Genomic DNA, 16,355 nt, shown 5'->3' with positions numbered 1-16,355 from the left:
CAGTTTTGATCGTTCCTATTCTCTGTTCATGCACGTCTATACCTTTTTTATTCGCTACAATATCAGTTTTGATCGTTTCTATTTCCCCTGTATGCGCGTCTATATTTCTTTTGTTCGCTGCAACATCAAGTTCGATCGTTTCTATTTCCCCTGTATGCGCGTCTATATTCCTTTTGTTCGTTGCAACATCAGTTTTGATCGTTCCTATTTCCCGTGTATGCGCGTCCACACCTTTTTTGTTCGCTACAATATCAGCTTTGATTGTTTCTATTTTCCGTCCATGCGAGTCTACATTATTTATGATCGTTGCAACATTAGCGCCGATTATTTCTATTTCCCGTTCATGCGCGTCTACACTCCTTTTGTTTGTTGCAACATCAGTTTTGATTGTTTTTATTTCCTGTCCATATGCAGTGATATCATTTATAGTTGTTGTAATCTCATCCAGCTTGGTATTTTTTTTACCAAAGAATTTATCAAAGTTGTCATCGATCCTGTTAACATTTTTTCGCAACGTGTAAAATTGGCCCGACAGCGTTGTAAACTCCGAAATAGTATTTTTTATTGTTGCAAGATTCGGTTCGGTTACCGTCGGGGTCCCGAAAAAACTAGCGGTAGTGAGCTGTATATCGGTGATAGATTTTTTCACCTCGGTGGCAGATTTTTTCACCTGCGCGTCGAGTTCGGTCACCGATCTATCCAACCTTATAAAACCGTCTTTGACTAATGTTACCGCCGATATATGTTCACCCGGTTTGAGTCGTCCGTCGCCGGTATACAACGCGATAGTGCCCTCGGCGGCGTCACGCTGTCGTGTTAAAACATCATCCAGCGACACATTACCGGATTTCAATTTACCCTGGCGGTCTTGAAATACAACTATTTCGCCTGGGTCAACACTGGTTAAATTCAACGTATCGGCGATTTCATCCTCGATTAGTTTTTTTATGTCATCGGTGGCGAGCGTTTCCGTGGATTCCTTCAGCGCCGAAACCGGTCGTCCCCAAATATCAATCATCGTTATTGTAAAAAAAACGGCGTTTCTAATTAACCCGCCGGGCCTCTACGACCCCACTAGTGTATTCGTTTACAACTACATGAGGTGGTTTTCGCGATGATGAAATCGCCGCGAGTACGTTTAATACCTCACGGCCACATATCGGCGGGTCGCTTAATCGCTGTGTTGGCAACGTGGAATAAAACGCCCGGGCTGAACACGCCCGGATATACCGCATGAACTCGTTTGGCGAGGCTAACCCGTATGAATCAAAATAGACGATCGCGCGCGGATCAATCGCGTACGCAACCCAATGAGTTCCCGCTCCGGAGGACCCATCGAGGTTAATTATGCCTGTTTCAATATTCCTTGGTGCCGCCGGTAATTGATCCCTCATAAAAACACCTCTGAAGTTTTTTATCGCTAGCGCGTTTGCGGCGTCTATTAAATCAAAATTAGACATGGGAGTCAATAAACGGTTCCCGGTAGTCTTAGACCCTTTCCCGAGTACCATGAATACGGGGTTCCCGGTAGTCTTAGACCCTTTCCGGCCACGGATCGTTTTTTTTTATAGCCTTTCCCGGTTGCCTTCTTCAATGCCATCCCCGCCGCGGTACCAACGGCTCCTAACGCCGCCGCCTTCGCCACTGCTGGTGCGGCCGCGGCAATCAACGCTGGAATCGCAGCTAACAACGGAAATATCCCGCCGGTCTTTTCCATGTTTTTAATCGCTGCGGCCGAGAAATCTACCTGAACACCCTTTTTATTCTTCATCGCATCATTGAAATGTTTTATTTGACGCGCCGTCAACGATATCTTATGATTACCACCCGCCATCTGTGACGGCTTCAGCGTTATTGTGGTCCCGCACTGTTTAGCCGACTTTGATCGTAATTTCTTGACTTGACCATCAGTCAACTCTACACTGACGACACTATACGACATTTTATTGTAAACGCGTTTGTGTTTTCAATTACATGTTTTCCACTGGCGCATCAACAATTCTCATTCGTCCACCAACACCTTCTAGCAGCATTGATTTATCGCTGAGGATGACAGCAACCGCTCTGTAATTAACACCACCCGGGGCTATACGAGCTCGGAAGTGTATATCAACGACGGACTGTCTCGTTAAATCAAGATGTTCCAACGAAAAATAATAAATCGGATACAGGTTTTTAAAATCAAGTTGTGATATTTGCAAACCGGTGTCGACGTTTTGATCACGACCCATGTATGACAGCAATCGATGATACACACGTGCGACATGGTTGTCGCCGTAATTAAGCTGTATATCCTCGGATGGTTCCTGTTGTCCGTTTATTCTCAGCGAAACATCCCTGACTCCTAATTTATCAAATATCATATGGCTGCGTTCTTGACTGCCCAATCGTTCCCTATTCTGTAGCGCTATAAAAATATGACGCGGGGCTGAAACACCCTGTTTTGATGCCAGGTGCCATGTAAACGTATCGGCGACGTTATCCTCTTTAGCATCAGTTGTTACCGCTAGCCAACTCAACAACGATTTTCCTCCCTGTTCCATAAATGCTAACAATCGTGCTTCCGTGGTAACTGATGGAGTCAGCACCGGCATCCACAATGCCATTTTAGTTAAAATGACTTTACCGGCAGCGACGCCAGCAGCATGCCATATTGCATTGTTATCATCGCCCCTTCGCGTCAGCGCGATTGTATGCTTAGCCCCATAGATAACCCTCCTGACATTTCTGCAGAATCCAAATATGTGATGGAGTGGAATCGCGCATGAAAACTGTCGGCGTGGTCTTTGCAACATTGTTACTCGTGCTGCGAATCCCATATTGTAATTATCGTTAAGACTTTTTATAACAGTGAAATTAGCGTCTGGTCTTGCTCTGCGGTCTGGGTTATTTGCTTCAGCCTGTGGGTTAGTTGCGGTATCTCTTTCCACCAGCACGTTAACGTATTGAAGATGATCAGCGTTATCGGTGGTGTCCTTCGCAAACATCATAGATGGGCCCGTCGATCTCGTATAATCGTCCGAGTATCTCGCTAACCCAATTATCGTCGTTGCAACATCAACCTCGCGTTCTATTGATTCAATTTCTCGCCCGTCAATAAGATATCTGGCGCTCTCAAATAACGCCATGATACCGTTGTTAACGAAGCCAACTCGAACACGATCGTTATCTGCGTATGGTGCATTATCGGCGGCATTTGTCACGAGTTCTCCCTCAATTTCGATAAACGCTTCACATGGCAGAAAGTATCTACTGGTATCTTGGACTTGAAGTTCAATTCGCGATCGTAGGTCGGGTTGCGCTGCATAATAAGAATAATATTGATAATCACGGACAGAATCATCCCTGCGCACTGGGGCATCCATATCAAACGCGGGATCAGCGGTTCGCGCAAACATTCTATTATTTATCATGTTGATGTTTTCAATTGCGATTTTCTTTGAATTCTGTTTAAGACCACTCCCCCGCTATTGTGTTCATGGGCGCGTTGGTGGATGACTGAGCCGCCAACGACTCTAGTTTTTCTTCCACGGCGTTATTTATTACTTTACTGACATTTGCAGGCATCACCGTCGTTGATGGCATCACCGGTGGTTTCTGTTTTTTTCTTGAAAATCTTTTGGATTTCACCAACGACATTAGTTTGTCCCGCGCGGCAGAAAGCGCCTTTCCGGCAACATCTCCAATGGCACTAATACCCTTATCACGAATAACATCAATAGCCTTCATTCCTAATTGTTTGGCTAACGGCGCTACTTTTGGAGCCATTCTTGTAAATAACCCCGCAATGGTGCTACCGAGACCATCTCCATAGTACGCGCGGTAAACAGGCAATCGCGAGTTTACCACGTAGACGAGTACTGGTTTATCATGGTTGTAGTGTATGATCATCCTTATTAAAAACACCAGTTTTCCAATTAATCATCCACGAGTTCGTCTATGAGCGTTCGATATGCATTAATGTCTATGATACCACCTGCAAATAACCGCTTGCAAATATCAGCGGTCTCATTGATTATTTCCGTAGAGTTATTTCCGGCTCGTTTTCCTCCGATTAGTACCTCTAGCCGTGATATATCACTGAGAACACTACCAGGACAGGTAACACTAGCGTTTTCAACTAGACCACTACCACTTGGATACCCCTCTCCGCTTGTTTTTTTAGAACCAGCTTTTTTTTGACGTTTTTCTCGGACTTCTCCTTTTTGTTGTTGTAGTATATCATAATCATCAATTCCCCTTCTAAATTCTTTATATCCCAATTCTTTTGTATCCAAGCGATCAAACCCTTTATTCGTTTTATACAACCAATTAACCCAGTCATCTCGTTTTATATTACTGTTTTTATACTCGTCTTTTAAAAAGTCTTTTCTTGAATGATAGCTTTGAGCGGCAAAATTACCAAAAACCTTATAATCGTCGATTTTCAGTAATTGAGGTTGTTTTATTTGTGCTATAGCCCCTTCAGTGAGTTTATCTATAAAGGGGACTCCTTTTTGAGTGGAAATTTTTTGAAGTTCACCAACATCACCCTGTTCAGAATCATCAATATCAGCTAATCGTTCATACTCTCGTTGGGTTTTTATATCACTGGAAAGTTGTTTTATCCGTTGCTGTGTTTGTTCTGTCTCTGCTGCTATCTTTTCAAGCACAGGAAGAAGAGGCGCCTCTTTCCGTTCGCCCTCCTTAGGAATATCCCCGTATATTGCTCGTTCTGTTGCATCTGTAACATCCTTAGTCGCTTTAGTTACCGGGGCAAACAGTTGTTCGCTTCCAACAGTAAAATCGGTTTGTAGTTGCTGCCGCGTTTGAAGTTGTTCTCGGACCCTGTCTCGTAACGGTATGAACTTTTTAAGCGCCGCTAGCCGCTCTCTGGCTAGCCGAGTAGTGAGTGATTCGCCTACCATTATTGCAATTGCGAAGCAATTTCTAATTTCTCGCCGGAGGCTCCGTCTATAATCCTTCTAATGTTTTTGATCTTACTAGAAATCTCCCGGCGTCGTTCATAAACACGTCCGAGTTTTTTTCGTATTATTTCAACGGCAGTAAATAGTCCAATGAATGCATTTGCGTCATTGTGGTACAAGTTTTCATTAATCGTATGTTGTAATCGTTTTACAAAAAAGTACTCGCGGGCCAGGGTAAAACGCCCCCGTTTCGACTGTTCGTTAATAATTTCATAATCGGATAATATTTTTTCACTGTCGAGACCATCAGATAATTCAATTCCTTGATTTTTTAATTTTGAAATCTCGGCTAATATATTATTGATGTCTTCGATATTCATTATTCTTATAGAACATCTTGTTTTTAAATTAAAAAAAAAATGAAACCCCGTGTATCAATCCCGAGGTGTTTAATAATTCGTTTTCTTCCGGAATGGACAATTTATTGTCAGCGCCATAGGCGCCGCTACATATGAAAATCGAATTCTATGCCAGGTCTTTTTTGAGATTGCTGTTTGATATACTCGTTCTGCTACTTTTCGTATTGAGGCGATACAAATGTCAAAGTATCTACTGGCTTCATTCATCGACTGAAATATTTTTTCCTCGTGAGTTGTTGTATCAAATGACTTTACGGATTTTGCTTTCTTTGGGTATTTACCGGTTTGGCCTTTTTTGGTATTTTGACTCTGAGAGATGGCTTGCAAGTTTATAAGAGAATTATCAGTCTTATTATTATTAATATGATCAATCACAAGTCCATTTTCGATTAATCCGTTAAATGCTTCAAATACCACCCTGTGAACATGGTACTTCTTCTTTCCGGCACCAAACATCAGATACCCCTGATTACTTACGGTACCAACCGGCTTCTTCAGTTTGCGGTTTCTAACAATGCCGTCGCGAGATGCCTCGTAATTGACGAGCACAGGATGCGGCTGAAATTCTTGGTCCATTTGTATAATAATACTACTTGTCTAATTTATTATTTGGTTTAATTATGAATCTTTCAACGTAGTCTTGGGGGGTTTTGATGACGAAGTCTGCGGTGGGGTCAATGACGGCGTTTTTAATTCGCTTGTCATAATAGCGTTTTAGTTCCCTGTATCGCTTTCCGCCACAATTGATACACAACTGCGATTTTCCTCTTACACCGACGTGACAAACCAAGCACGGGAGGGGGCCATTTGAACCATTACGAACGCTTTGTAAATGATACCCGCAGAATTCACCTCTACATGATTTATTGCACGGGGTTGTCGACCCAATCATCAACCATTTGCAGTGATTCATTATACTATATTCTTTCATTTAAATACTTGTTTTAATTATATGGAGGAGTTCGAGAGATTAGCAGCAATTAAGCCCTGGAAAAATATTAAGTTCAATCTTGATAGAGTCCTCAAGGACGCACCAAAAGCGTTAATAAACGATAGAACCCTGTTGAGTAAAATACGCGATTGTATCGATGAATTCAAGCGTGATGGCGCATCTCATAGTTGGTCAACATTTCGAATTGATGGCGTTGTTGATGCTACCATGAACGACAACCGCGCAGCAATGATAATATCACAACTTGACGGTAAAAGGTATTTCTTCAGAGTAAAATTCATTGTCCGGGTGGAATCAGGTAATTGGATCATACGTGATAAATTTGAACCAGTTCTCAGCGACATGAAAACAGTCACTGTCAGCCGCGACTCCAAGCCGGGGTTGTTAACCGGAATTGACAGACCATACTATGAACGAGCGTATCCTGAAACAGCAGTTGTTTATGGAATATACCCGTTAAATAAGAAACCTGATATCGGAAAACTGAAACCAATGAAACAGTCAACGGGGATAAATTGTGTAGCAGAACGAGTAATAGAGCATTTTACAAATGCGTGTCAAGGAAACAAATTGACTGATTTACGACGTAGCAAAATTAACCAGTGGGAACTAACCGTAAAAGAGCGTGGAGCAACCATCAGCGACATAGCGAGATTAGAAACATCGCTGAGATTTCCAATAACCGTTACAACGATAACCGGTGAAGTATTATACGAATCAAAGTACAAATCAAATGGAGCCCCAATCAAAATTATTGATCATAACGAACACGCATGGACGCCCGCGATCACAATATTTCCACGGGATAGAACAGTAAAGTATATACCCGAAGAATTCTCCCGGGATGGTTTTCTCGCGGAGAGGAAACTATTTGATGCTATTGCTTGCTTGTGTAAAAACGACCCTGTGTCAGTGTGGTTACTTCGCAGCGCTGAAAACGATGCGGATACCTTTGATCAGTTTGTAAGACCAAACGGTGAATTATATCGCACTGAAGCGTTTCACAACAGGATGAAAAAAACCGCCATGGAATTTGAAGAGCATGATGAACAACTGCTAACAAATTGTTTTACGATTCCATCGGTTGCGGCTCATGTTGCAGCAAGGAAAAATGCGTGGAGACCAACGCGCAAGGAATTTCTACCGGATGTACAATCCAGTTGTTTGGAATACTATCACGGTGGACTATGGAACACTGAATACAACCGCGACGATATGATCTCGGTTGATATGGTTGCCTGTTATCCAGCGAGTTTTCTCGGGTATGGATCCGCCGCTGAATATTTCAAACGATTTGGACACCCCAGTCATGAAATGACTCGTGTTGCTATTAATGGACCACTGCCTAATTTTGATTTAACCGGATTCGCTCGCATAGTATCATTTGAATTCGCGGCAGGACTCCATCGCTGTTGCTATATTTGGATCGGTAGACACATAGCTGAAAAGAAGTGGCTGCCAATAGCGCTGCTACGGTATATGATTGATTGTAGCATGCTAGTTTCGTTGATTGTCAGTGACGCGATTATATCATACCGGGCGCAGACTGAAGTCTGGTTACCAGAACCGGAGCGTCTAGATAGCATAATTGACGAGTCCAGAAAAAACATTGATGCCGACGAGGAATATATCATCGAATGGTCCAGGAGGATATTTAACCAACGAAACCGCGAGGCAAAAGATCTCGGTAGAAGAATAATTGGTAAGTTCACACAAGGTGGAAAAAACTGCGATTACAAACGATATTGCTCACGGTTGATTATAGATGACGCAGAATATGATTTCGTAATCAAGGACGCAGTGGCAAAAAATAGATACGTGAACTGCAAAACAGCTTTCTTGTCCAATGGAACGAGGTTGGGTACAGTTGTTACCTACAGCGACGGAGACAGCCCGGCATACCCGCATTTGAGGGCGTCTATGCTGGGTTACGCCGCTATCAATTTATTCTCGATGATAAATAGATTTCCCGATACCGCGGTTAGAGTAGCCGTTGATTCGTTTTATATAGACGCGAAGTATAAGAAAAACGTAACCGAGTTTACTAGTCCAGACGAGAGTTGGGGTACATGGAGAATTAAAAATGAAATACGACGCGATTATTCCCCGTCAGCAGATGTCACCGTTGAGAACAACTACTTACGCTGTGATAAATTATCAGAATGGTCTAATGCACCATCGTGTTCTGATCCAATTTGTAGACACAAAACAGTTTATTTAAGCGGCTGTGGCGGGTCAGGAAAGACGACTCGGGCAATTGAATTATTTCGAACGCGGGCAAGTATAATCGTGCTTACACCGACTCATAGACTAGCGCGAGAGATAAAACAACGAAATGTTGACGCCGTTACTTATCACAGCTTTTTTCGATACAGCGGCGGTGAGTGGACTCCTGATCGAATGGGTGAAAAATTTATTCCTGGGGTTATCATTTGGGATGAGATATGTACTGTTTCGTTAGATACTTTACAAATGTTTCTTGATTGGTTGCTGCTCGCGAATACAGCGGTGATCATGTGTGGCGACCATGGTCAACCACCACCATTTGTCGGCGAGGGTCCACATGATTGGTTAAAGGGGTTTGTGGACTATTACGAAGAAACCGATACTGATTAACGGGCACTTGATGAACAACTGCGCGGGGTTAAAAAATTAATCAGATTACAGCCGGATAGAGTTCAATGTGAAATAATCCGCGAGGTGATTCCGGAAACGCCGTTAAATGAATTCTGGGAAACATGGAGACCAAACGATTTGATTGTAGCGAGTAGAAAGATAGTCAGAGACACACTTCAGCGGAAGTTGTTTGCGTTGCATAAGGAAAAGTTTCCAACGCGCCCAGTGCCGTTATGTTATAGACCCGCGGACACACGGCGGCAGAACATTGAAGTTGAAATCCCGGGCCCGACAGCGTCGGGGACAAAAAAACAAATTCTCGTGCTGAATGATATCGTGCTCGTTGATATCAGCGTCGTCGAGGACGCGCTACGTGCTGATAAATCCCCGTGGACGCTAGGATACGCAACAACAATACATTCCTCGCAGGGACTAACCATCACGGACACAATTGTTTGGATGGTTGATAATCGCATCGAATGGTCGAATCTAGTCTATCTTGCAGTGTCCCGAGTACGAAGGATAAATCAGCTTCGAAGAATTGTTATTGACGGAGTCAGTGACGAAGCCAGTGACGGAGTCATCGATGCAAGCGTCATTGATAGAAAACTCTCGGGTTACCGCCAACAGGATAAAAAAAAACAGCGGCGTTTTGATATTGATGCCGAATTAATAATTGCGTTACGACAACAACAGAATAATCACTGCGCGAGTTGTAATTGTGTAATGCGCTGGCGTTATTCGGATAAAGACGCTCGCCAATTTACCGTGGACAGGATCGATAACAGTCTCGGTCATGTCAAAAACAATGTGAGGTTGACATGTCTTGAGTGTAATAGACGCAACGGCGCTAGTTAAGACCACGTGGGGGCAATTGAGTATCGTCAGGTATCACTTGTAGTTGCTCGCGTGTAAATCCGCGCCGAGGAGCAGTTGAATCCAGTCTATAGATTGGTGGTCTACCAGTTGATCGTGTTATCGTTGATATGTTATGTGTGGTAACACTCCAAATAGGATCAGTAGCTCTTTTTTTACCGCCTTCAAGCTCTCCTGGTTCATATAGATATCTAACAGTGACATCGCCAAGAATCGGCTTGGAAACGCTATTTATTTTTGATTTTCCGGGTATATACTCGTATTTAATCGCGTCGCTGGGCTTCATGTTGATTGCTCGGGTAATCTCGTTATTTAACGCTGCAATTACACCTGGCAACCTTTTAACCCATTCACGAGATCGTTTTTCTTGGATGAATTCCTTCGCGTATTGATATCCAAATAACCGTTCAGCAAGAGTCCGATTGAATCGTTCAACAATTGCCTGATCACGATGTAGCGCAGTATGACCTCGTCGTATCGCGACGCTATGATGTTTCAACGCTGATAAAACAGCGCCGCGAAATTCACTACCGGGATCAACTTGTAATAGATTTGGCCAGCGCAGAGGGCCTCTTCGATAAATTCTTTCAAACGCAGCGGCTACTTCAGTTGCCGACTTTGTTTTTAACGGTTCCGCTTGTTTGTATCGACTCGCAACATCAACTACGGTTAGCGCGTATTTGTAACCGTTGTCATGCGGCAAAAATAGTATATCAGCCTGATGAACTTCATTAGGTACGCTGACATCAAAGCGCGAAAAGTTGATTTGTTTAGGCGGTGGTAGATAAATTTGCCATATAGCCTGTTTGGATAACCAATTAGCCGCAGTGGCCTTTGTTACCTTTGCAGCGCTTGCAAGCTTACCAATTGCGGCCTTCCCCTTCCAGTATCCTCTCGGAGAATAATAGATGGATTCCATGTTGTTATTATAAACGCTAGCGTTTTCAATTACCAGCGCGAGAAGCTCCGCCTCCAATCATTAATTTACCTTTCATAGCCGATTTAACCAACCATGAGGCCAATTTTTCTTTGACGGATTTATCAGGAATAGCATTTAATGCGTGAATTAATTTTACATCCGCGATATGACGCTGTTGCAGATCGCTAATTTTGTAAGCAACATCATGAGCATGACACGCCTTATCGATAGCGTTTATTGGATACTCACCGGGTTTGGGCTGATTTTGATCATCGAGTCTAATATCTAATCGTGTTCCGGGGCCACAGTAGTTATATCCTGGGAGGTGTTTTTCTCCTGGATACTTTGCCCACGGTGTTCCGGGGAGTTTTGCCAATTTGGCTGCGATGTCACCTCCTCGCTTTTTTTTAAAACATCTCCGGGTCTAATAGAAATAAATCTAAATTTCTTTGTACCGCATTGTACACACTTACCAGTAAGCGCCGATCTGTTATTTCTTGTTGTAGCGGTTGTCATATCATTTGTGCCAGTACGCACTCTACACTTCACACAATATAGATCCATAATTTATGTATAGAGATATGAATATAATTGATTTTTCGGCGACTAAAACAAGAGAACCAGTTAAGCATGTTGCAGCGTTACCAAACTCGATCCGGATGATTATCATCGGACCATCTGGATCCGGCAAGACGCAATTGTTACTCAATTTAATAATGAGATGGATGAAGTGGGATAAGTTGTATTTAATCGCCCCTAGCGTGGATGATCAACGATGCTACGAGGTGTTGAAAGATTTTAACGAGAATGCATCAGCGATCGCTAAAAAAAATGTCATCGAGTTTATTACGGATATCAATGATGCACCGGGTATTGATGATATTGACGGCGACGTTAACAATCTAGTCGTGTACGATGATGTTATGTTAGACAATCAAAAAAACCCAGCTAGGATATTTTCCAGAGGCAGGCATAAAAACACTGACGTGATATATGTCACTCAACGATACACTCAGATTCCAAAAGTAATTAGAGACAACTGTAATATTCTTGCTGTGTTCAACGGCGTTGATACACACACGCTACGAAATATTTGGCAGACATGGTGCGGCGGTGACATGGACTTTAATGTTTTTCGAAACTTTTTTAGTCATGCTCAGTCGACCCCACATGGATTCGTAACGATAAATTTACATGATCCTCGGACACGATATCGTATCGGACTTGACCAAATATTCGGTTAGTTGTAAATAATTTTCATTGTAAATAACCACTTAGCAGCAGAGGGGGCGATGACATCGACGCGGGACGCCCGATGATTACCACGGGAAAACACCAACGAGATGTTGTGGCGAAATATAGCGTTTTCGAGCAAAAAACGCTAAGGCTCCATTTGCCAAACGGAGACTTTATTTTTTTTTTGTTCGAAAAGTGAGATTTCGAAGGAAGGCTCTATTTGTCGTTTTAAAGCCTCAATCAAATTTTGTCTAAAAAGTTGTCGGATTCGCCCCCTCTGCTGCTGACCTTGAGTTGCTCCATCTTTGATCATTTTCATATGCAAAATATTTTCACTTAGAACCAACGTTCGTCTCGGTAGAGACAAATGGTATGCGAATCAACACAGCATTGTCCTGGAATGCGATATTATTGAAGCTTGTGTAGTATGCTTTCATAGTACATGCGGTGAACACCTTCTGAGATGCCACATAAAAACCATGCTCACATAACTATGCGAATCAGAACCTGTGTTATTTGATTATGCATATTAATTAGTTGAGACAGTGACGTTTTGGAGTAAAAATCTAGACTTAAGTTACAGAAGCGCTTAAAAAGTATTATTTTTTAAATTCCTACACAACTAAGAAGTTCCACAGGAGGGTAATTTTTTATGTTGAGCTCTTAGTCAGCCATTCTAAAACCTGGTTTTACGTGTGTTGTTTTTCACATAACAAGAAATTTTATTCTTCTCAAGGGATTTTGAAAATAAGTGTAAATTGTTAAGAAAAACAGAGGTTGAAATAACCTGAGTAAATAATAACGTAAAAGATCAGGCAATATATGCATTATCTGCAGAACGCAGAGATTTACAATAAACAGCATACTCTGTCCCTATATAATGTGATGTTATTACTTACTTAGAAGTGCGAGTTAAAACATAGCATTGGAAATCATCTCAAGATTAGATAAAAAAGAACTATCGATTAACATTTATATATGAAAAGCTTACCATATTTGTTCTGAAAAGACAAATGTTATAAAACAATTAAAAGTAAGCAAATAAAGCAAAAGATTCCAAAAAAGAACAGTATGTATTGAATTTGTGATATCTTTGTCAAGATGTTGTTTTCTTGTGCGAAGTAAACAAATAATAAACTGCATGAAGTACAAGTGTGTGTATAAAGTATGAATTCAAAATTCTCTTATCTGTATTATAATAATTAAGAAAAAAAGGGATAAAAGAGATGATTAATAAAATCGCATAGACTGACTTAACTAGCACTTTTTAATATAATCGATTAAAGGGGAATAACTTTGGAAACACTCAATTAGTGATGCACAGGTTTCTTCCTCTTCTGAAATTGATTTGTTTTTGCTATTGAAAATCAGGTATTGGGTATTATACGACGAATATAATGTAATGTATAAAGTGTTAACAACAGATCTGGAGTATACGTTTTCACTGAATTCTACTGAGAAAACACCTAATTATTGTTCTTCAATTAGGTCCCGAGTAAATGCCAGGCTCACGATGGATATCAATTACACCCTCTTCTACAGGTCCTGGTACATGGTTGGCTTGGGATCGATATCAATTACACATTCTTCTATAGGTCCAGAGTAGACAGTAGGCTTGGTATGAATACTAATTACATATTTTTGTATAGGTCCTGAGTAGGTAGTAGGCATGGGATGAATATTAATTACATATTATTCTATAGGTCCTGAGTAGACACTAGGCTTGGGATGGATATCAATTACTCATTGTTCTATTATAGGTCCTGAGTAGGCAGTAAACTTGTGATGCATATTAATTACATATTATCCTATAGGTCCTGAGTCGGCAGTAGGCTTGTGATGAATATCAATTAAATATTATTCTATAAGTCCTGAGTAGGCAGTAGGCTTGGGATGGATATCAATTATGCATTGTTCTATTATCAGTCCTGAGTAGGCAGTAGGCTTTGGGATGAATATTAATTGCATATTATTATACAGGTTCTGAGTAGACAGTAGGCTTGGGATGAATATTAATTACATATTATTCTATAGGTCCTGAGCAGGCTTGGGATGGATATCAATTATACATTGTTCTATTATAGGTCCTGAGTAGGCAGTAGGCTTGGGAATGATATTAATTACATAATATTATATAAGTTCTGAGTAGACAGTAGGCTTGGGATGGATATGAATTATACATTGTTCTATTATAGGTCCTGAGTTGACAATAGGCTTGGGATGAATATTAATTACATATTATTCCATAGGTCCTGAGTAGGCAGTAGGCTTGGGATGGATATTAATTACATATTATTATATAAGTCCTGAGTAGACAGTAGGCTTGGGATGAATATCAATTACACATTGTTCTATTATAGGTCCTGAGGAGGCAGTGGGCTTGGGATGGATATCAATTACACATTGTTCTATTATAGGTCCTGAATAAGCAGTAGGCTTGGGATCGATATTATTACATATTATTATATAGGTCCTGAGCAGACAGTATGCTTGGAATGGATATCAATTACACATTATTCTATTATAGGTCCTGAGGAGGCAGTGGGCTTGGGATGGATATCAATTACACATTGTTCTATTATAGGTCCTGAATAGGCAGTAGGCTTGGGATAGATATTAATTACACATTGTTCTATTATAGATCCTGAGGAGGCAGTGGGCTTGGGATGGATATCAATTACACATTGTTCTATTATAGGTCCTGAGGAGGCAGTGGGCTTGGGATGGATATCAATTACACATTGTTCTATTATAGGTCCTGAGGAGGCAGTGGGCTTGGGATGGATATCAATTACACATTGTTCTATTATAGGTCCTGAATAGGCAGTAGGCTTGGGATGGATATTAATTACACATTGTTCTATTATAGGTCCTGAGGAGGCAGTGGGCTTGTGATGAATATCAATTACACATTGTTCTATTATAGGTCCTGAGGAGGCAGTGGGCTTGGGATGGATATCAATTACACATTGTTCTATTATAGGTCCTGAATAGGCAGTAGGCTTGGGATGGATATTAATTACATATTATTATATAGGTCCTGAGTAGACAGTATGATTGAGATGGATATCAATTACACATTGTTCTATTATAGGTCCTGAGTAGGCACTAAGCTTGGGATGAATATTATATACATATTATTATATAGGTCCTGAGTAGACAGTAGGCTTGTGATGAATATCAATTAAATATTATTATATAGGTCCTGAGTAGACAGTAGGCTTTGGGATGAATATTAATTACATATTATTCTATAGGTCTTGAGTAGGCAGTAGGATTGGGATGGATATCAATTACACATTGTTCTATTATAGGTCCTGAGTAGGCAGTAAACTTGTGATGAATATTAATTACATATTATCCTATACATCCTGAGTAGGCACTAAGCTTGGGATGAATAGTAATTGCATATTATTATATAGGTCCTGAGTTGACAGTAGGCTTGGGATGGATATCAATTATACATTGTTCTATTATAGGCTTAGTGTTAGTAGTGAGTGGGGAAACTCTACTAACAAATGGGGACTTATAGGGATTTAGTGTTAGATTTGGGTGTACTAGTATATATTCTTCATAAATTATCTCAGAATTTATGCAAAATCTAAAAGGACTGAATTGCAGATTTTATTTTAAATAAGACGAAGCGTCCAAAAGTCGGAGTTAACTTGACTTTGAAACGTTATTTACGGTAGGGCGTAGGGAGCACCTTTGCCTCTAATAAATGTGGAAATAAAATTGTAATTAAACGATAAATTAAGGACGTACATGGCTGTATTTTACATGAAAAAAGGCTATATTTTTAACCAGAATATAAAGCAGTCTTAAACTTACAATGCTTGCATGGACGTTTGTTAAATATCCCGCATTATTTTTGTGTGCTGGTTAACTCTGGAAAGATTGAGTGGGCGGTGAAACATACGTTGTCAATAGCGACTCACATGGAAAACATGTTGCTCTTGTGTTGTCATATCTGTTAAATATAAAACACCTAAGACTTTTTAGTTTCGTACATGTAAACAAACAAAACATAGACCAGTATCGATATAACACATTTACATTTCTTCGTCCGTAATGCAGTATGCCTAACCTGATCACAGAATGATGGGTGATTCCTGGCTCAGGTAAAAGAGTACACGTGTAATTAATAAATACGTGATACGCGCCAGACTGCGACCACTAAGGAAAGAGCTCTATCCAGGACTATATCGCATCGAATCATACCTTATTGGTTGTTGTTTAACCCCCACACCCCTTTAATCTGCTCAGATGCATGCCAAAAATGTTGGATGCAAAAACGAGTCTCCATCGTGCAGTTGAAAACAACAGTCTACAGCAAAGTCCAGTTTACCAACGAGTAAGATGTTATAAAATGTTGATCATTCCGATACTTCTCGATAAAGTTGTATGGTGTGGATTATTCCGATACTTCT

General features: G+C 40.9%; 1 protein-coding gene across 2 annotated transcripts in view; it reads right to left on the bottom strand.

Moving 5' to 3' along the window:
• Nucleotides 1-16,355, bottom strand: part of LOC149793023 (monocarboxylate transporter 9-like) — a 110,703-nt gene that overhangs the window by 5,805 nt on the left and 88,543 nt on the right. The window contains exons 8-9 of one of the 2 annotated variants that reach the window (XR_016422694.1): nt 15,757-15,895; nt 12,214-12,926 (exon numbers count right to left, since the gene is read on the bottom strand). Coding sequence is in view for 1 of the 2 variants with exons in the window: in XM_089966901.1 (XP_089823027.1) it covers nt 15,849-15,895 (47 nt within the window). In the remaining variant the exon portion in view is untranslated. Of the gene's footprint in view, nt 1-12,213; nt 12,927-15,413; nt 15,896-16,355 lie in introns of those variants that run through there. The other variant, XM_089966901.1, reaches the window with a different exon arrangement.

The sequence above is a fragment of the Sinohyriopsis cumingii genome, chromosome 8 (assembly GCF_028554795.1).
Source record: "Sinohyriopsis cumingii isolate HCF-2022 chromosome 8, ASM2855479v2, whole genome shotgun sequence".
Classification (NCBI taxonomy): domain Eukaryota; kingdom Metazoa; phylum Mollusca; class Bivalvia; order Unionida; family Unionidae; genus Sinohyriopsis; species Sinohyriopsis cumingii.
This window is presented reverse-complemented; position numbering and strand designations above follow the sequence as displayed.